This window comes from Temnothorax americanus, unplaced genomic scaffold, assembly GCF_048541705.1.
Source record: "Temnothorax americanus isolate GAGA-0224 unplaced genomic scaffold, ASM4854170v1 Scaffold233, whole genome shotgun sequence".
Taxonomy (NCBI): Eukaryota; Metazoa; Arthropoda; class Insecta; order Hymenoptera; family Formicidae; genus Temnothorax; species Temnothorax americanus.
Window position 1 is genome coordinate 1 of NW_027509375.1, and position 22096 is coordinate 22096.

Sequence of the window (22096 nt, forward strand, 5' to 3'; positions counted from 1 at the left end):
TGGATTAAAAACCGTTTAATCATTAAAATTTTTAAAAACCCCTCTTTTTTTGTAAAGATTTTTTATACCCGGTTTTTCCTTTTTGGGAAAATCATGAATTTCCCTATTTTAAAACTTAAAAGTTTTTTTTTCCCCTTTTGAGAACCCACAGGGTTTTTTGCCTTTTTTTTTTTTTTTTTCCCCAAAAAAAATTTTTTAACCCAAAAAAATTAAAAACAAAATTATAATTTTTTTTTTAAAAAAATTTTTTTTTTTTTAAAAAACAGTTAATCGGGCCCCCCCATTTGATCGTCCACCTTTTAAATTTAAAATCGTCCTTTTAAAAAAATTTCCCCGATTTTTTTGAAAAAAATTTTTAAAATTTTTTGAAAAAAAAAAAGTGCCCCTTAAAAAATTTAAATTCCCTTTTTAAAAAATTTTAAAAAAAAAAAAAAATGGAAATAAAAAAAAAATGTGTTTTCAAAAAGGGGGAAAAAAATATTGCACATTTTTAAAAAATTTTAGTAAAAAAAAAGGAATTTAAAAAGTGTAAAAAACCTGTTTATATACCCCGGGAAATTTACGTTTTTTTTCTTTTTAATGGGGCCAGTCAATCCTTTTTAAACATTATAATTTTTGTGTTTTTGGGGTTTTACGAAATCAAACTTTAGACTGTTTAAAAACCCAAAAAAACGAGTGAAATTTAAACTTTTGGGCCCAAACCGTTTTTAAAAACTTTTTCCCAAGGGAAAATCGGGATAAAAAACATACCCGAAAATTTTTTTCGAAAATGAAAATACAAAAAAAAATGTTAGATTTTCATCACCCGGAGAAAAACCCGGGATTTAACCGGAAATTAATATATGACAAAAAAAGTAATATTTGAAACGATACTCAAAATTTTAAAAAAGGAAAAAAAAATTTTTTCCTACTAAAAAGGGGAAAAAGGGAAAAAAAAAAAAAAAGTTTTTGTTTTGTTTAAGCGACGGGGGCGGGGGGCCCGAGCGGCAACGCGGGCTCGGGGGGAAAAGGGGTTGGCTTTCGCCCTACGCGGCGCATCCCCGGTAATTCTCCCTGTTTTAAATTTAAAACGCCCCTAATTAGGGTAAACCGGGAGGGTTTCTACAGCGTTTCAATTTGCCCTGGAACAGCTGCCGCCACACCAAAAAAAAATTTTTTGGGTTTTTTCCATGCGCAAAAAACATCTCGTTTTTGCCCCCTAGCCATTTTTTTATTTTTTGCTTTTTAAAAATTTTTATATTTTTTAAAATTTTTTTTCAATTAGATATATTTTGGGCCCTGAAATTTTTTTGGTATTTTTTTGTTTGTGTATCTGGTATTTTCCCCAAAAAAATTTTTTGCGGTTTAAAGATTCAAAACCCCCAGAAAAACCCTTTAAAAATTTTTTTGTTGAATACCAATCCGTTTCAAACCCGGGTTTTTTTGGGTAATCATTTTTAAAACCGTGATTTTCCCAAACAAGAATCCAGATTTTGGGGGGTTCATAATTTTTTTAAACGGATTTAATTTATCTTTTTTTGGGGGGGGGGGGAAAGCGCGGATCCTTTCCCTGCGGCCAGCGACCCTTTTTGGGTTTTTTTCGCAAAACGAAAAAAAACCCTTAATCAAACAGAAAAGGGAAAAAACCCCAATTTTTTCCCTTTTTTTTATTGGTCAAAAATTTTTTTCCTTCAATCCCCAAACCGTGTTTGTAAGGGGGGGGTCCCGGGCCAGGTATGGGTACCGGCGTAAGGTTAAAAGGCCTTTTTGGCTAAAACAGGGGGTTTTCTCGTTTTTGTTTCGTCAGACAAAATTTTTTTGTCCCCCGGACGTGTTTTAAACGCTTAACGTAATGTTAAAAAGCCAACAAATTTAGTTTCGCGGCGTTACCCTTTTGTAGTAAATACAAAATATAAAAACCCCAAAAAACCCTATAAAAACTTTTTTAAAAAAACGGGGGGTTATGACCCCAAAAACCAATAACCAACTTCTCTTTTGGGGTTTCCTTTTTCGTTTTACAGAAGGTGTTTCCCCCCTTTTAAGGTTATCCCGACAAAATTTCTTAAAAAAATTTAAACCCCCTTAAAGAAAAAGGTTGGCTATTTTTTTCCCATCATATGGAAAATCAAATTTTCCCTTTTGTATAAAAACCCGGGAAAAAAAGTCCGGGGGAAAGGGAAATTTCCCCATGAAAAGTTTTTATTTTGGTAAGGGTTTTGAAGTGCAAATTTAAAAGGGGGTTTTAAATCATTTTTTTAATTGTAAAATTTTATTTTTAACCAGTATTTTGCCCAAATAATTAAAATTTAAAAAAAGTTTTTTTCCCGGGAAAAATTTTTATTTTTATGAAGAGTTTTGAATGTGTTAAAAAAAAGGGTTTTTGAGTCCCCCCAAAAATTTTTTTCCTTTTATAAAAACGGTAAATTTGCCCAAAAATTGATTTTTTTTTTTCTGTTAAAAAAAAAGGGGTAGGTTTTCCCAAGGTTCCCTCTCAAACAGAAAATTTATAAACGTTTTTTTAAAAATTATTTTGTAGTGAAATAAATAAATATACAGACTAATAAGCCTGTAATTATAAGCGATAGTTGCTAATTAAGTTTGTACAGATGTACCAGCTGTGCAGGGTGAAGAGCAGGTTATCTCAAACGCCCTGCCACAACCCAATTAAAAGAGACTTAAAGGGGATGCTAAAGCTAAGGCCGAACTTCCTCGACCGTCGGTAATGTCAACTCTGTCAACTAAAAGCAAAGGCCGAACTGATATTGGAGACCTCGCGTGGTGACAACGCGAAACTCCGGTTTCAGTGTTACCAACTAATTTCAGGTTCTATGAAGTGGTGTACATATGTCCGTACACGTACACACACCACTGAATTGCTCACACGGACGCACGGTGGAGAGCATATGCTATAGCATATGCTTTAACGCCGCGCGGCGTTGCCGCGTCTTGGATTCTTTAGCAATACGGCCATGCTTTCTGGCCGTCCGCGTAGCAGAAGGCAGTAACGTATCAAGGCTGATAAGCACCCGCTTTTTATAAATTACATATATTCTTATGCACACGTGCGTATATATATAATATCTATCTAATTATTATGTGTATGTTTATAATTGTCTGATGATAAATAATAACAGTAGCACAATTGAGAATGTGAATTAGTATATATACATAGTATATATTGACGCGGGTACTTATTAGACTTGGCAATTTACTGCATCTCTTGCACCTTAAATAATTATTTTCTTGTAATGTAAATGAATGATGTAAAACTATTTCAAAGGATCTATCAATCCATTCTTGATGGAATAAAACAATAACTTCTATAACACAAATGCAATAAATATTAAATTTATATAGTATTGATTTATATAACTAATTTTATTATGTCTTTATATAGAAAAATATACACTCAGTCTTAAGCATCAGAGTAGAGGGTAAGGGCAGCTAATGAACAGTATAGATAACAAACTGAATAAAAATCTTAATTATTATAACATAATAATATTAATAATTAAGATTTTTATTCAGTTTGTTAATTATCTATAAAGGTACCTTTTCATGCTGACGCTCGACGCTCATTTTCAGCGTCAAAAGGGTCACGTGACCACTTCTGACGCCAGCGTCAGTTTAAATCCATGAAAAGGATTATAGCGTCTCGGAATTGACGCTGTAGTATCGAAACACTTAAGGTGCCTTTTCATGCTGACGCTCGACGCTCATTTTCAGCGGCAAGAAGGTCGCATGACCACACGTGACGTCGGCGTCAATTGAAATTCATGAAAAGGAAAACAGCGTCAAAATTTCGGCGTCTTCGCGCTGCTTTGGCTTTGATGCTAAAGCTGAGAAAATCCAGCTTTCTTTGCTTGACGCTAGCGTCAGCGCGAAATCACGTGAAACGAGCGTCCCATGAATTCGCACCTATACGCTGAAACGAGCGTCCCATGAATTCGCACCTAAAAGAATAGGCATAAAGAGGCGGAAACAATAGCCATATTATTGATGCTCTGCGTAAGGTATTTATACACTCTAGCCAGTTTAAAATGTTAATGTCGTCGACAAGGAGTCATGTCAAATGGTCAGCTGAAGATATTACATTAGCCATTTCGTTAAGATCATTAAGTCCAAAAGCTTACAGGTTTTTAAGAAATGTAAAAAAATTTCCATTACCGTGCATCAAGGCTGTAAAATTGGATTGATCGGTTCAGTGTTTGGCCTGGAGAGAGAGAGAGAATAAGGAAAATATAAAAAATATAAAATAAAAACATGGTCTGGAAGAATTGCATTCCTTTATTTATAACACAGGCCCACAAAAAAAAGTTGTCTGCGCCATGGACTAGACCATAATATTCCCATGTATTTTCGCCTGCTAAAACCGAATATGACCTCAGTTTTGCCCCTACACGTCAGGATTTTTTTTCTACGGGCAAAACACCTTGTTTTTGGCTGTGGAAAAAAAATCCTGACGTGTAGGGGCAAAACTGAGATCATATTTGATTTCAGCAGGCAAAAGTACATGGGAATACCATGATCTAGTCCATGGCGCGCGCGCAGACAACATTTCTTTTGTCTACACCATGGTTTAGTCTGTGCCATGAAGTAGTATAAGAAGACATGACTAGATAGTGTCGAGAAGCAAAAGATGGTCACGAAAAATGTTCCGTGTAGAGGGGAGGTTTGCTGAACGGAATAACTTGCAACATTTCGTCGCCATCTTTCCACCAATAAGTTAGAACGAGAGAAAAGTATATTTGTTTCATTCTAAACTATTGCACTTGCACTTGCTTGCACTAGTTCAAAAGTGTAACGAAAACGAACAAGTTTTATATGTGCAATGTGCAATGTGTGAATCTGTTGATTTGTAAAGGTTACTGATACAATCGCATTTGGTCAATTTGTCCCAAAAGGACTTAAAAATTGTAGGCCGTATTGTGTCATCTTGTGTGACAGAAATCAAGTGCCAGCTTCGTTAAGAGGTAAGGAAGAAGAAGCTTTTATAACCTAAAATTATTTCCATGTAAATTAAATTAAGTAATTATTAATATTTAATTTTGAGCAATATTTTTTTTGTTATTAATAATTAGATTTTGTATATTTTCTAAGTCCAAACACACATTAATATAAATAGTATATTTTTGCTGTATTAATATTTTCAACTTTTTACTCATAATAAATGTTTTACTTTAGATGTCTTAAGTTTAATGCTCTTAATTTTGATTACATTATAGATAAAATAAATTCTGAAAAAAATGGCCTGTTGCGTTAAAGGATGCAGCAGCGGAGGAGGCAGAAAAGGAGACGAAAAGAAAAGTTTGTTTACACCTCGTACAGTAAGTATTTATATTCAAAGAAGTACTTTGTTTCAAGTTTTTTCTATAGTTAGAATAAAAAACAGTGAAGCCTATAGCACACACGATGCTTTTTTGCCTGCTAAATTGCTTGCAAGCTCTTGTGCTAGCGAATTGGCAGACAAAATGATTATCAACTCTGTCTATTGATTCGCTAGCACAGGAGCCGGCAAGTAATAAAGCACACAAAATAGCATTGTGTGCTGTAAGCTTAAGAGTATATTTACTTTAAGCATATTCGTTTATTACTGACACTTCACTGTCAGTACTGAAAATCTATAATGTGCATGACATAAACTATAGATTTACAGTACCGGCAATGAACTGTCAGTAATAAACAAACATGCCTTTTATGTTATTTATTTTATTTCAAAACAAAAATTTAATTTTTTTTATAGAATGATATGTTTATCTCATGGTACAATATTATGTGTACAAAAAATGTACAAATAAAAAAAAGTAGTAGAATTTGTGAGTTGCACCTCAAGTCCGAAGATATTATTAAGGAAGATGCATTTTTACAAAAAGAATATAAAACTAAAAAAATAATAAAAACTTGTTTTTTGAAAACATTAATTGTTTATAATTATAATATACATATATTTTATACCTATATTTTTTTGTAAGTTTAATACCAAGTTAAACAAAATGTTTATTTTAGTAACTAAAGCACACAATTTTATTTTATAATACAATTATTTTATAATATAATTTGTTTAACATTTATTTAATTTCCAATTTCTTTATAAAAATTATATGTGTGTATATATATATATATATATATATATATATACATAATTATATATACATACACGTAAATATGTATACATAATTTACATTAAAATAACATAATACCTGATATGATACTCTTTGATCTTTCATGATCGTACAAATATAACAATTTCAGTATCTAATATGAATTAAACTATCGAAATAAATATTACATATTACAATTAAATTTACATTTAAGCTATCTTAATTTCACGATTGTTTCTTTTTTCTTATAATTTATCAACAACTTGTAACAATTCATTTAATTCTTCGATCAATATTTACAATTACAATAAATTTTGAAAGAGAATAAATTTCATTATTTATATAAATATTAACCTGTCCATTTGATAAAAAAGCAATTTTTTTTACACTATAATCACTTTCTACTTTTTGGAAACCAAAAAACTTTTCATTTCCTCTTGAATAACTCCACTCTGTAGACGGAAGAGTTATCAACTCCAAATTATCTTGCAAATATTTAAAATATATATGTCTATTCTTATGTTCCATTGTGTTTTATTCTTAAGTTCCTTATGTTTCTCTACTTGTATCCAGGATTCGTCTTTCTGAAATATATTTAATTATATTAATTTTAAATTAAGGTAAACGTATTTAAATTATATATTTTATTGTAATTTTAACATTTATTTTTGCTTATTTATAATTATATAATATATACTTACGCGTATTATTATTTATTTTAGTATAGGCCCAATGAAAAACGTTTTTATACGTTTATAAAATATTATATTTACTTATGAAACACATTTCTGATATATTTTACATTTATTACCGTATACACGTGTGATCATGTGTTTCTAACCTTTTCGTGTCTCAACAGCTGTCACAATTTTAAGATGGCGACGAAATGTTGCAAGCTATTTCATTTAGCGAACATTCCTCCATACGGAACATTTTTTGTGACCACTTCGTGACTACGGAGTCATGTCTCCTTATACTATTTCATGGTCTGTGCATAGGCCCACAAAAAAAGAAAAATTGTCGTCTCTACAACTTAGAACGGTGCTCATAGTTTAATCTTCGATTTCAGATTACAGAAAAGCTTATCTTAAAATGCTGCAAAGGCTATTTCATTATAGCATTCTATAATAAACTTAAGACGATTTTAAATATAAAACATTTATTACGTTTACGCGAGCGTTTTACTTCTGTAGTAACTTAAAATAATTCACTCGTTTACGCGGAGTAAATTATCGTAAGTTACTATAAAATCCCGTTTACGCGAAGGAAAATCCCGTTTACGCAAAGGAATTATCGTAAGTTACTGCAGAAGTAACGCTCGCGTAAACGTAGTAATTGTGTCAGGAATATTGTTCTTACAGTTTGCAATACAGGTAATCATTTCTGTATACTTTTTTATTAATAATGTTTTCTAATTCCTTATTTGCAATATTTAATCTTTTTTTACTTATTAATGTAGAGATGGTTTTTTTATCATTAGTATATTATGTATTATATTTTTTTATTAATTTATAAGGTTTCGTATTATATTTACAAATTTTTTATTTTTGTTTACATTTTTGTCACAAACTGTGACTAATGCTGCATTTAAATGTGGCGCCACATTTTGGATAAACATTTGATTGGTTGTCGAATTCTCCGGCCGTTATTTACTACGTTTACGCGAGCGTTACTTCTGTAATAACTTACGATATATTACTCGTTTACGCAGAGTAAATTATCGTAGGTTACTACAAAATCCCGTTTACGCGAAGGAAAATCCCGTTTACGCGAAGGAATTATCGTAAGTTACTACAGAAGTAACGCTCGCGTAAACGTAGTAATTATATACGCAATGTTAAAGCGGGGAGCACACACTTCTGCACAACGCATAATGCGTAAGCATAAGAAAATTGATTGGTCTATTTCCTTATTCACATGTGTATGGACCAATCAATTTTCTTATGCTTACGCATTATGCGAACGCTTGCGTAAACGTAGTATATGTTACTACGTTTCACGCGAGCGTTACTTCTGTGGTAACTTACGATAATTCCTTCGCGTAAACAGGATTTTCCTTCGCGTAAACGGGATTTTGTAGTAACTTACGATAATTTACTCCGCGTAAACGAGTAATATATAAATCACGTAAGTTACTACAGAAGTAAAGCTCGCGTAAACGTAGTATGTGTTTTTCATTGTGCATACAGCTTGAGCCGTTAAGTAGCAATTGAATGTGATTGGTTCTTCCCCTTGGATCCAACCAATCACACTTAATTGTTACTGAGCTCAGTGAGTGGTCGTTTCTGGATGCACCCATTGATGGTGTGTATTGGGTATTGGCTGTGTTCCGATATTCACTGCAAACTGCAAAATCTATAGTTTACGTGACGTATGTACACTATGTACAATTATAATTTTTCAGTACTGACAGTGAATATCGGAACGTAGCAGTCTGTGATCAGTGTGATCGTGTGTGATCGCGACCGAGCTTCGAACTCGAAGATTCAACTCTGAAGATTCAGTCGATTTAGATTGGAATGTATCGATATCGTTGTGCGTTATCGCAACTCGGTTATATGTAACGCAACGAAATTGCGCGCTTGTCTCGCAAATATATGTACATACGAACATTACGAACGTTTCGGCTTTCGACTTTCGATAGCGAGACGACACGGGCCACGCGTGCTGCAATGAGCCAGCCGCCGCGCCGTAATGAGAACATTGATAACTGATCGTCGCCGTCGCCACCACTTCTACCAAGTGCTCGATGCCGTTCAACATATGCCTGTAGTACACATCCGTGTTCCTGACATTTCATCGTCGCAGTGGTGCCCGTGAAGGCGATGCTCCGCGTCGCGGGGCAGCGTCGTTAGTACGTGGCGTCCCGCAACATTCAGTTCATGGATTTCGCGTGAGAGAATATAAGCTGTGGAGGGAGATAGAAAAAGAGAAATATACATATATATATGGTAAATCTGGAGGAGAGCTCCCTCCTCACCGATTTCACTGAATTTAGACTCAATCGACGCGTTTTTGCACAAAACGAACGAATCTGGCAGAAAAAAGCCCCGCTCTTCCCCGCGAAGCGAGATATTAAGGTTGAGTTTCCACTGAGCGCGTCACGCGTCGCGTCGTCACAAGTTAACCAATCAAAACATCCCATTTCATTACATTCTTGTGACGGGATCGAAATGGGATGTTTTGATTGGTTCAACTCGTACGACGCGACGCGTGACGCGCTCAGTGGAAACTCAGCCTAACTGTTAAAGTTGACGACTATCAGGTTATGAGTTATGAGACCTGTCATACCGACGCGATGTAGCGACTGGTAGCGACCACGAACATGTCAACGTTCCAATATCTGTAACATAAATAACGAAAATCACAACTTCTATAAAGCAGGGCATACACACGTGTGTGTGTGCTCTACTTTAACGAAAATCACAACTTCTATAAAGCAGGGCATACACAAGTGTGTGTAGTGCTCTGCTTTAACGAAAATCACAACTTCTATAAATCAGGGCATACACATGTATGTATGTGCCCTGTTTTAACGAAAATTACAACTTCTATAAAGCAGGACATATACACACGTGTGTGTGCGTGTGTGCCCTGCTTTATCGAAAATCATTAAACAGTTAAATACTTTTAAAGCGCGTTACTAACCTACTTAGTTTAGTTGACGCGCTTTAAGCACTTAAATACTGTTAAATACTTTTAAAGCGTCACTAATCTATACGCCGAAAGAATATATATCATTTCGAATTATGTTAACACTTCTGACTTACCAACCAAACAGTTGTCACGTGATCGGCTGCATGCGCGTGCGGCTACTGAGCATGCGCATATGGCCGCAGGGCATGTCCGTAGTCGCTCTACATCGCGTCGGTATGACAGGTCTCATAACCTGATAGTCGTCAACTTTAACCGTTAATATTTCGCTTCGCGGGACAGAGCGGGGCTTTTTTCTGCCAGATTCGTTTGTTTTGTGCAAAAACGCGTCGATTAAGCCTAAATTCAGCGAAATTGGTGAGGAGGGAGCTCTCCTTCAGATTTACCGTTGTCCATCGTGTGGGATATCACATCTAGAAGTGAGTAAGACGCGAGTCTACGCTTGTGGTCGTACAATATCGTAAACGATTATGCACTCTGTGTGTCTCTCTCTCTCTCTCTCTCTCTCTCTCTCTCTCTCTCTCTCTCTCTCTCTCTCTCTCTCTCTCTTTCTTTCTTCCTCTCTCTTCCCCTCTCTCCCTTCCTCTCTCTCTCTCTCTCTCTCTTTATTTTTCACGCACAAGATGAAAAAGGAGAGAGGGCAAGTAATCACACGAATAATTACATGCCGTATACGATGCGCGTCTCAAGGTTGACACATGTCGCCGAGCTATCTTTCGGCTGCATAATGATAAGAGCGAAAGGCCAGACGAAGCAGGTAGGCATCGCGGAGATGCGGAGTAGAATGCTATGGGTGCGTTCCACTTATCGCTCGCAACGCTCGCGGAATCATTTCATCCTTGTTGTTTGTCAAATGTTAAACAAGGACGAAATGATGCTCGCGAGCGTTGTGAGCGATAAGTGGAACCCAGCCAATGTAGTGTGGCCGTGACGCGTCTAACGTTGTATCGCGTCGCGTTACAACGCGATGTTGCGGTGTCCCGCCAACCAACGTAGATTTGTGATAAGAAAAGATAATAGGTTTTTTATCTTTGCTACATTAAGTTACATAGTTTTCCATATATATATATATATATATATATATATATATATATATATTTATTTAAGTATCGAAAAATAAGAAAAAAGAATAGACGAAAGCAGTAAAAATACAAGCGTAAGAATTGAAAGAGCAAATATGTAGGACACTTATTCAGCTGTATTTTCTGTTTAAAAATGGTTATTATGTTCGAATTTTGTAGAAAATAGTTACTGTGTTTTCTAAATTGTGAATGGTTCCACCTATGGGTCTGTTTTTCTATTGCTACACTGGCTGCACTAGTTTGAGAAGTGTACATTGAAACGAGAAACGTATGCACATACGTACATAGTATGCTTTATACTACGTTTACGCGAGCGTTACTTCTGTAGTAACTTACGATAATTCCTTCGCGTAAACGGGATTTTGTAGTAACTTACGATAATTCCTTCGCGTAAACGGGTGAATTATCATAAGTTACTACAGAAGTAACGCTCGCGTAAACGTAGTATTAGTCACTTTAGTGTATGTATGTACATACAGTTATTGAACTAGTGCAGTCAGTGCAGTAATAGGAAACAGACTCTATGTGATAATATGAAAAAAAAGTCAGCTGAAATTGGCGGTAATTAACTTAGGTATTTAAGACTCATGGACTTCAATCTACTTTTCCTACATGCAATGATAACACTACGATTAAACTGTGGTGTACTTTAGGATGTAAAGTCTTTGGCAATTATAGGAGTAAAATAAAGAATGACATGTCCAAAAGGGAATTTATGATGAACCGATGAAAAAAATTTAATCTAATTATAAAATTGATGAATTTGTTATATACTTTTAAATGTTCTATATTGGCTTTCCATTTAGTGACACTTTATACAAACGTTCTATCTTTCTTGGCTGCGTTCGGGGAGCGCTATTAGCGCTATTGCATCATTCTATCTTTATCGCTCATCAAGTGCAGAACAAGGATAGAATAAGCAAATAGCGCTAATAGCGCGCTCCCCGAACGCAGCCCTTGGCATTCAATAAGTAACAAAAAACAGAACGACACTTATGTTGTCTTGTGTCACTAAATGGACAACATCCATTTAATAACTTATGCATATTTAAACTTTAGCGATAGACAGACATATAAAATATAGCTGAAAGGAATGGGCTTAACGTACACGTAGATAGGAAAGAAGGTACATTGATAATAATATCGAACTATATATAATATAGTTTATATATAAATAGATGTGTTCTATTTAGTTGAACTTCTTGCACAGTTTCTTTTTTCTTTTTTTTTTCAACATGAAAAAAAAAGAAAAGATGAGTTGTCCAAGAAGTTCAGCTAAAAAGAACAGGCCTATTGTTAGGCCTGTTTGGAGGCAAAGTATACATGTTATTACAAGTTATCAATATGTTACAGGAGCACTTGCCAGGGCACTTGCTTGGCATACCAAATAGTCACTGAGTTTGTGTTAAGTAAGTTTGTATTATTTGAATTGTATTACTGATATAAAGAATAATACAATGATAGAGATAAGACAATGACCGTCAATATTTTTTACCTGCTTTGAGATCTTAGATCTTAAATGTCGCATACATATAATAAAATTAACAGTACAGTTAACCATAATTAAATTAACAGTACAGTTAACCGTAAATATATTAAGGATATATCTTAATTATAGAACGAAGAGATGGAGAGTTCAGAAGAACCTACCAGTTTGCAGTCCATATGTCATCTACATGCCTCAGAGTTGTTTCCTAAGCACATACACTTTGAATGCGAGGATGAAACGTTAACGATTCCATTTACACCACTGAGCGGAGAATCGGTTGTGGCATTGGGACGGACAACGGATGGTGTTTTGGCACTTTCAAATTATAGACTTTATCTACAATTAAGTCAAACGTGTTACAATATACCTCTTGGTCTCATCGAGCAATTGGAGGTCAAGGAGATATTTTATTTGCACATTGGATGCAAAGACGCACGTTCCTTGAGGTTTTTATGATATACTGTTATTTTTTACATCCATATATAAGTATGAGATTTGTCGCAGTTTTCTCGTTTAAATTTATTAAACATGGCGTATAAAAAAAATTATATATATATATATATATATATATATATAATTTTTTTTATCAATTTACTTTTATCAAGAAGATACCAAAATATTGATAAATGCTGATATTTCAGTTGTGCATTTACTACAAATGAACACTGTTTGGAGTGGTTTAAACGATTGCACAAAGTGACCTATCCGCGAAAAAGTATAGAGGATATATTTGCGTTCGCATACTATGCTTGGTCTATGGAAGAAGGCAAAGATTACCCTAGGCTCGGGAAAGATAATAGTTCTTATATAACTACTTTTAATTCAGAGGTCAGTACGCCTTTTAAATGTTTGTAATTGTGGCTGTTTGTAGAAATGTTTACTCTAAATTTTTATTCCACAAAATTATATCCTAGGTCGAGCGATTAAAATTTAATTTGCATGGTACATGGCGCATAAGTCAAATAAATAAGGATTATCGGATGTGTCCATCCTATCCGCCACAGCTTCTAGTTCCCGCTTGCATTTCCGATGAAACTCTCGAATTTGTTGCCAAATTTCGGAGTTCCAGACGAATTCCAGCTATTGTCTGGAGGTATAGTCTTTATTTTCTATATTTTATATGGTAGTATTTATAATAAGTGTCATCTATTTTATTATTACAATTATATATTTTAAGACACGTAAATAACGGTGCTGTGATAGCTCGCAGTAGTCAACCGGAAGTTGGTTGGCTCGGTTGGAGAAGTTCTGAGGACGAAGATCTTCTAAAAGCTCTCGCGGATGCGTGTAGCTATGATAAAGGCGAATCTACTATCGTAGATTCGCCTATTATATATTCCGACGCTGGTGATAAAATGCCGAGTGCTGCCAAAGTAAGGGGATTGTAATCAGTCAATTTGATTAAAACTTTCGCGGTTTTTTCTTCACTGCTTATATCAAATAATAATACAATATACCTGAAAACTCACCTTTTTATTATTCTGCATTAATAAGTGACAATTCAATATCTTACATCTTCAGTGAAAATGGATTTTACAATAGTTGATCGATATTTACAGCGATTTATTAATTTATAAATCATAGGAGTCTTCGAGTTTTCAGTATATTTTCTACACTATAAAACATGTGTATTGACATGTGACAAAATTAACCCTAATCCCTCCAACCAGTAACTTTCGTGTCCCACGCGTTTCTAACGTCGTTTGGTTCCGGAAAATCAACGGCCGTGGGATAATTCCCTCTACCTCTAAAAAAAGTTGTTATAGTAGGGAACATCAGGTAGAAATTTCAGAGCCCTAGCTCATTTACTCTCGAAACGGCAAACAGTCAAAATCTCGTTGATTAAATGGCGGAACGTTGGAGTAGTCCAGTCACTATGTACAAAAAAAAATAGATTATAAAAGACATTCTGACCCAGGATTTTTCTTTTGGGGGGTGTTGGGGGGCTCAAGAAAAGCTTAATCTCAGGTTTTCGACCTTTGTTTCCCGCTTGCTTTTTTTACGGGAGTAAAAAATGTGAAAAAATGGTTTTTCCGCGATAACTCGGTTTCTAATAAAATTACAAGGTCGAATCGGAGCTCATTTTAAAGCTTTTTTTACGCTCTACAAATTATGTCGTATGACATTTTTACGTATGATCGATTGTTTTCGAGATATCGAACGAGAAAGGGAAATAAAAAAGTATGAGAGATATATTTATTAGTTTTTTTTTTTACTCATTATTGTCGTCCGAAATTGCAAAAATGCTTCAAATGAAACTTGTAGAGCGTAAAAAAACCTACAATTTTTATTTGTTATTCATTTTATTTCGTTGAAAATTACGCCTTTTAGAGCGCCTCAAAGTGGAGAATCGTCGCCATCGCGTCAGCGGTAAAGTATTTCTTTCTTATTATAAACTTACTTCACAAATATTGTCACTTAGATATAAAACTGCACGCTTTCGTGTATTCTTAGCAAGCGGGAGACAGAGGTCGAAAACTTGAGATTAAGCTTTTCTTGAACCCCCCAACACCCCCCAAAAGAAAAATCCTGGGTCAAAATTATGTCTTTTTTAAATGTACATAGTGACTGGACTAGAGGGATTAGGGTTAATTTGTATAGTGCAAGAAAAAATGTTTTTCATATCACAGCAAAAAATAGGAGTCTTAGGCTGCGGTCCATTTGACGCTACAAATGCTTCGAAGCATTCCTTTTCTCTTTTCTTTCAATGAAGAAAGAAGGAGAAGAAGAACGCTCCAAAACATTTCTAGCATCAAGTGGACCGCAGCCTTAATAAGAAATTAAATAAAAAGAAAATAAAGCAAAAGAATTAGATATAGGTATATATAGTTTAGGTATACAATTATATCTCATGTTTCACATAAATAATTTTTGCTTTATAGAAAGTTTTAATTGTCGATGCCAGATCGTACACAACCGCCGTAGCAAATCGGGCACGCGGCGGTGGTTGCGAGTGTCCCGAGTATTATCCGAGCTGTGACATACAATTTATGAATTTGCCGAATATCCATTCAATACGAAAGAGTTTTCATGCCGTGCGACAGCTTTGTGCATCGGACGCGGATCAACCAAAGTGAGTTTATTCTTAGACTTCAAATTTATATGCCGTTTATTCTTGAATTTCTTAGTTATCTTAATTTTTTTATATAACTTAATTTTACAGCTGGTTAAGTTTGCTGGAAGGGACGCGATGGTTGCAGCATATGTCGGGTTTACTGCGGGCGGCGGTCACTGTGGCTTCCGCGATTGAGAGGGACGGTCGACCAGTATTAGTGCACTGTAGCGACGGTTGGGACAGAACTCCCCAAATTGTTGCATTAGCCCAAATATTACTCGATCCATATTATCGTACTATGGAGGTATACAATACCTTTTAAGGATAATAGATGACCAAGTGATTTGAGTACTGCTCTATACACAATTTTATACTATTCTGATTTTACATTTATTGTTTTATTCTAGGGATTTCAAGTCTTAGTTGAGAGAGAATGGTTAGACTTTGGACACAAGTTCGCGGATCGATGTGGTCAAATGATTGGCTGCGATGATCCCAACGAGCGCTGTCCAGTATTTCTTCAGTGGCTTGACTGTGTCCATCAGTTAATCCTGCAATTTCAATGTAGTTTTCAAATGTCATCAGCATATCTAGTAAATATATAAACAGTCATGAGAGAAGATATGTATTATCGAAGAAATCATTTCTAAGCGATCTGTAATATTAATGTTTTAGGTGAAATTGGCTCAACATACGTACTCGCAATTGTTTGGTACATTTCTGTGTAATACCAGGCAGGAGAGGCTACAATTGAGAATACGCGAGCGTACGTTTTCAGTTTGGCGTTTCCTCAACTCAACTGCGTTTGTGAATCATCTGTATTCGCCGTTAAAGAATCAAGTGCGTCGCAAAGTATCACATGATTGATACAATTCCACATAATGACAAAACGGTTTTTCAAACAATCCTAATTTTAATTATTTTGCTTTAGGTATTGTGGCCAAGTTGTAACGTACGCGATCTTGTTCTATGGTCCGAGGTATATTTAGGCTCCATGGAATCATCACTCGGTATGAGAGACGATAAACAAAGAATGACAGTGATAGACATCGAAGGTGGCGAGAGTGACGAGCCGCAGGGACAAATGACGAAGACGAGGTCGTACGGTGATCTTATGCACGCCCCCGATCATGCGGCATATCTGCACCGAAGACGTAGTGATCCGAGTATTTCTATGGAAAAGTACGCGATCGACGATACAGTTCGAGTCGATAAGCCGACACGTTTGTAAATTTTTCTTGTACGTTTCTGTCGCAGGAAATTTGACTCTCTGGCACTTCAGACTGAGGTGGTTCAAAAGAGTGTGAAGAACATAGACGATAACAAAAATGAAGCTGCAAACGAGAACTTGTCAGAGACTGATATCGGGGCAAAACGAGATACTGTTAATCAAACATCCAGCGATTCGCCCGCTAATCCTTCGGTAGACAGTTCTACTGATACTTTAATACCCAATAACGATTCCGTCGTTCCAGTGGTAAATGGAGAGAAAGAAGCGTAAGTGCGCAGTTTTTTTTTATATCTACAATGATATTTAAATGAACTTTAAGCATCTATAAAGTTTGTTGAAATTTATGAACTTTAAGCATCTATAAAGTTTGTTGAAATTTGTAGACCACAAACAAGTTCTTCACGCGATATTGTTTCACCATGGATTGAAACTGGCACTACTAGTGCACAGGTTGTTTGTTCTTCATGTAATCGCAATGAGGGTAGTGACGTGAGTGATACCAGCGTCCCATTGATATCAAGAACTCCCAGTAGCATATGTCCAGCTTCTCCGACCCATCAGGACGTTGTGCTAGATAATCCTGACTGGTTGGATGACGTTGACGGTCTTCCTGTCATATGTTGCGATGTTCAAATGCGAGTACAACAAATTATCGTAGAGCATAAGGTACTTAGAGCAGCAATTATTGGTATTTTACACACTTTTGGCATATTCCTTGAAATCTGGCGATATATCATGTACAGGATCATACAGATGATCCTGTTTCCAAAAATCTTTTAATAACCTTTGTCATATAATTATTTAATTTCGAATTACTCTTCTAGCTCAAGGAGGAAGCCTTAAGAAAGGAGCTACACACGACGAGATTGGCACTAATTAAGCAAGTTTGCAATCATAACACAGATACCGATCGTATCGATGACATTGTAAGTAGAGTCCTTTGGTTGAGTTTATCTTATGTTTTTACGTGTGTATGCGATCGATGATGTAATAAAAATAAAATAAAAATAATGTACGCGATGATTTATAGGGTTCATTACCTGATTCCGTGGGTAGCGCCGGTGAACATGGAGAATCATTACCGTCGGACATGTCCTGGGAAGCTGTGGAGGAATTAGGTCCTGCACCTACCTTATGGGTGCCCGATCATGCCGTGACTCGATGCATGGGATGTAACACAGAGTTCTGGCTCGGTAGACGTAAGCATCACTGCAGGTATGCATTTTGCATGATAGAACAGTAGTTGTTAGTAGAGCTGTCACTAATAATAGGAAGACTCGTTCACGTACACAATGATGGAAAAAAACCGCAATTTAATAAAAGAATTTTTTATATTCCACAAAGAAAATAATCATTCAATGTAGTTTTTTTATATTAAATACAATTTCAACGTATTACAATTGTGAAAAATTTTAAATTAAAATTGTAACTATAACTACGGCATATGACATATTAGTCAAATTTAAAACAAAGACTATTGTAAAAATTGTCAGTCGTTAAAAGACTGAACTTGCTATGAAAATTTAAATTTACTAGCATTTATATAACTTAATATTGAGTCTATTACATTGCAGAAGAATTGTGAGATACATCACGGACAATCTACATTTTTAATTGTTTATTTAAATTAAGTTTGCCAGTTATATAATATTTTTATTTTAAATTTAAAACAGTATAATAAATGATATGGTAGATGTCAAAACTAAAAAAACCTTGAATGTTTGCAAAATGCACAAAATATTTCTGATTGCTGGACACGAATCTAACATTAGTGAATATATAGCTGCTTCAATATTTGATACAAATGTCTGTGATCTTTGGTTTATCTTCCTGTCACAAAAATCTTTTTAATATTAATTTTTACAAATGTCTTTTAGAAAGTTGAAAATTTAAATAATTTATTTAGTTTTGAGAAAACAATAAATAAAACGTTTTCGATATCATAATAGTCACAATTATAGTAAATTACTTTCAAATATTCCTTTTTTACAATCTTGATTTTTTTTTTAATTGTTCAGAATTATTACATCATACTTTTGAATATAAATCGTATTCAGCATTATGAAAAAGAAAGATTATTCTTTTGTTTAACTGTATAATTCTTAGACTTATTTTTCGTATTATATATTTTGTATTATATATATATATAGATGCTGTGGCAAGATTTTTTGTGCCGATTGCTCCGAGAACTCTACCCCTTTGCCTAGCGAACAACTCTACAATCCTGTAAGAGTGTGTAGCGACTGTTACGCGCGGGTGCACCACCATCATACAAGCTCCTGTCAGTGTAATGCTCGACACCAGAACATTAAAACAGAAAATGAAGCGGAATCTTTCGAAACGGCGACTCTACAACAATCAGTTACATGTCAGAGGTCGAGGAAGTTGCCACCCAGTACGAAAGACTCCTGCTGTGACAGCTTACTACAGGCAACACATCAGAAAACGCAACCATCCGTTGCGACAGCCGCAGTGAATTAAAGAGAAAAATCTACGAGAAGAGTCGAGCAGGAAAAAAAATGAAGAATGCGATTAATCCATACGACGCGCTTGTTGTATTCATAATTTATATTGCATACATATGGCACATGGACTAACGCGTCTAGGTTGTTCTAAGCGATCTAATATATTTATTGTTAGATTAATAATTTGTACGAACAAGCACTATAGCTGGTATAGCTGATGGAGAAAAAATGGCAGAGAGTCAGTATATGCGCACGCATACGAGGTTGTATTATATACCCTAACTAAGAGTAACTCGAGATCAAGATTTCCAAATACGAAGATTCTATTTCTTTTGTGAGAAATGTAAGGGAATGGAATTCTTCGAGGTTACCTAGGTATCTATCTCTGTGCTTAACACGACGAGAGAATGATGTGTGGCAAAGTCTTGGATAGGCTGTGATCGACATCTAACTTTGTAGACGACTACACTATGAAGGAAAGCGCTAATTAATTGTCAATTGATCACTAGGAGAGCGGTTGTTTGCTAATTAGCAATCAGATCGAGCAAAACGAATGAAATCGTATTTCTTATATTGACGTCGATGTATAAGAATTGACATATTAAATGTCATTATCTCATCCTATGCGTCTGCTATCGATGAAATTCAACACATCCAATACCTATAATTTATCCTAGAGTTCCTAAGACTGATGGCAGAGAACGAAACGTAGGTTCTTACGTCTATCGTAAACGTAGATGTAAAGCAAGACAGAGAAAACCGTATACGTAACTACGTAGTACAAAATCATGAAAAGCCTGCCTTGCTTTACGTCTACGATTACGATAAATGTAAGAACCTACACGTTTCGTTCTCTGCCATCAGCCTTAGAGCTTCCGCAAGACTAAAGATTCTCATATGGTAATGTAGCGTAAGACCCTGTTGAGCTTGACTCTAGTCTGGCACGGTTACGCCGTAACCGATACGTTTCTTGTGCGTTGACCCACGTTACGATAAGCTATGGGCCAGAGCACAAAGATTGTCGTAACCGTTTACGACTGTCGTAAGTCATAAGCCGGTGTCGAAAGTTAACGCACAAGGATTGACGTTAGGGCCAGGGCACGAACATTGCCGTAACGTCTTTACGCCTTACGTGAGAAATATCGCACAAGCTTTGGCGTATCCTGATCTGTCAGGTCGAGGACTACGACTGTCGTATATCGCTACGTCATGTTATGTGCTTTGGCCCTTACGTGACACGCAGCCAATCTTACGGCAACGCACAAAGAAGAACGTAACGTAATTAGTCTTATGTTACGTACGTTATGTTGCGCTTTTCTTCGTGCGTTGCCGTAAGATTGACTTGCGTGTCGCGTAACGCAAGATTCTTATGTAAGGCGTAAGACGCTACGGCAATGTTCGTGCCCTGGCCCTTAGCGTATGTCGTATTAGCGTATGTCGTATCCGTCACGCAGGGTCGTTCTACAATGGGTCATAAGTCGTGAATTGTAAGAATTCGGTTTTAACATTTTTTCCTGTTCACTCACTGCAGCCATCTTGGATTGATGACGTCAGAAGCGAGAAAATATATCATGAAAATTCTTGTGATTTACACTAAAATAAAAATGCTTTTTAATAAAATACCATCTGTAAACGATAAAATAGATTTGTAAAATACACCGAAAATTCCCCTTTTATATGAGTAATCCACATTTGTCGAAGTAAATGTTGCCTAATCAAGAACGAAAACAAGCCGTTTGACAGCTGCCGAATTGAAATAAGTATTTGCTTGCATATATTAAATCACAATAAAGTGGATACCTTCGGTATATTTTAACACTATCACAATAATTTTAAATTTAAAAACACTGCACTAAAATGAAGAATAACGCTGTAAATCGCAAGGACAATTTTGCTTTGACGTGTCATTTTTCACGTCTTATAGTTCACAGTTTTGCCATTGTGGCGCTGTCACGCGGAGTTGGCTCGCGAGTCGCGAGTCGCGAGCCAGCAGGCAGAAAAGGGTGCCATTACATGGAGCGCGGAAACGCGGAAACGCGGAAGCGCGGAACAGAATAGTAACTAGATTCCGCGTTTCCGCGAGTTGAGTCCCGCACGTTTGAACGGAAAAGCGGAATCCGCTATTATCGTGTATGTATGTATGTATGTATGGCTGCGTTTCGATATTCACTGCCAGTACTTAACGCAGCCTATGTATGTACCCTGGCTTGCATATAAGATATACTTCATAATAACCATCAACATGATGTTTGGATCTATAATATTATACTGCCACTTTTATTAAATAATAAAGTAATCGAAGAGTATGTGTAAAAGCTTTTTTTTTCAATGTGATTAAACAGCTCCGAAATTTGATGGAGTATACTGTATCCGCGTTGACAACGGATTTTGACGCGTTTGTTCCGCGAGTTTGTTTCTCCTTATATTACATGGAGCACAATTTGCGCGGAAAAGCGGAACAGTATAGTGACAAATAGACATTTGTATTCATTTCTTAAAATTGTGTTCACTTAATTCATTGCAATTTTTATTAATATGCTTATCTTTTCAGCTTATCTATTGAATACAAGCATTTTAATCAATAAATACCGTTAAAAATTAATATTTTATAATTCTCCGTTCCGCTTTTCCGCTCAAAATATGCTCCATGTAATATTAAGGCATTCAAAACAGACGGAACGGATCGACGAAAATCTAGTAAATTTTGTCTTCCGCGCTTCCGCGTTTCCGCGCTCCATGTATATAATGGCACCCTTAGCCCGTGTCACACTACGCATTGCGGACGCGGATTGGATTCGGATTGCGAACTGCGAATTGTTGATTAGCCAATCAGATGGAAGTAGCTAAATATTCAGATTGCGAATCGCAGAATAGATGATCCTCTGCGGACGCGGATCGGATTCGGATTGCAAACTGCGAATTGTTGATTAGCCAATCAGGTGGAAGGAGCCAAAGATCCAGATGGCGAATCGCAAAATAGGTGAGCTTCTATTTTGCGATCTGTGATACGCAAATCGCGTGGCAACTGGCAATAAATGTA

At 35.7% G+C, this 22096-nt stretch overlaps 1 protein-coding gene and 3 long non-coding RNA genes across 4 annotated transcripts; 2 read left to right on the forward strand and 2 right to left on the reverse strand.

Annotated features, from left to right (window-relative positions):
• Window positions 1-4588: 4588 nt before the first annotated feature.
• On the forward strand, window positions 4589-5987 carry LOC143898541 (uncharacterized). Its single transcript, XR_013257240.1, has 3 exons — window positions 4589-4952; window positions 5205-5306; window positions 5723-5987. It is a non-coding gene; the product is annotated as an uncharacterized LOC143898541 (long non-coding RNA).
• A 3259-nt stretch (window positions 5988-9246) lies between these two features.
• LOC143898539 (phosphatidylinositol-3,5-bisphosphate 3-phosphatase MTMR3) lies at window positions 9247-19680 on the forward strand. The gene is made up of 16 exons (XM_077408107.1): window positions 9247-10153; window positions 12170-12225; window positions 12435-12751; window positions 12947-13133; window positions 13220-13398; window positions 13483-13678; window positions 15188-15378; window positions 15469-15664; window positions 15768-15953; window positions 16036-16200; window positions 16292-16542; window positions 16618-16857; window positions 16975-17257; window positions 17416-17517; window positions 17622-17806; window positions 18742-19680. Exons 3-16 carry the CDS (start codon window positions 12444-12446, stop codon window positions 19070-19072), a joined length of 3000 nt encoding a protein of 999 aa, XP_077264233.1. The 5' UTR covers window positions 9247-10153; window positions 12170-12225; window positions 12435-12443; the 3' UTR covers window positions 19073-19680.
• LOC143898542 (uncharacterized) lies at window positions 10210-11061 on the reverse strand. The gene is made up of 2 exons (XR_013257241.1): window positions 10647-11061; window positions 10210-10521 (listed from the first exon to the last, which is right to left on the reverse strand). It is a non-coding gene; the product is annotated as an uncharacterized LOC143898542 (long non-coding RNA).
• Window positions 18824-21783, reverse strand: LOC143898544 (uncharacterized). Its single transcript, XR_013257242.1, has 2 exons — window positions 20857-21783; window positions 18824-20517 (listed from the first exon to the last, which is right to left on the reverse strand). It is a non-coding gene; the product is annotated as an uncharacterized LOC143898544 (long non-coding RNA).
• Between the last annotated feature and the right edge of the window lie 313 nt (window positions 21784-22096).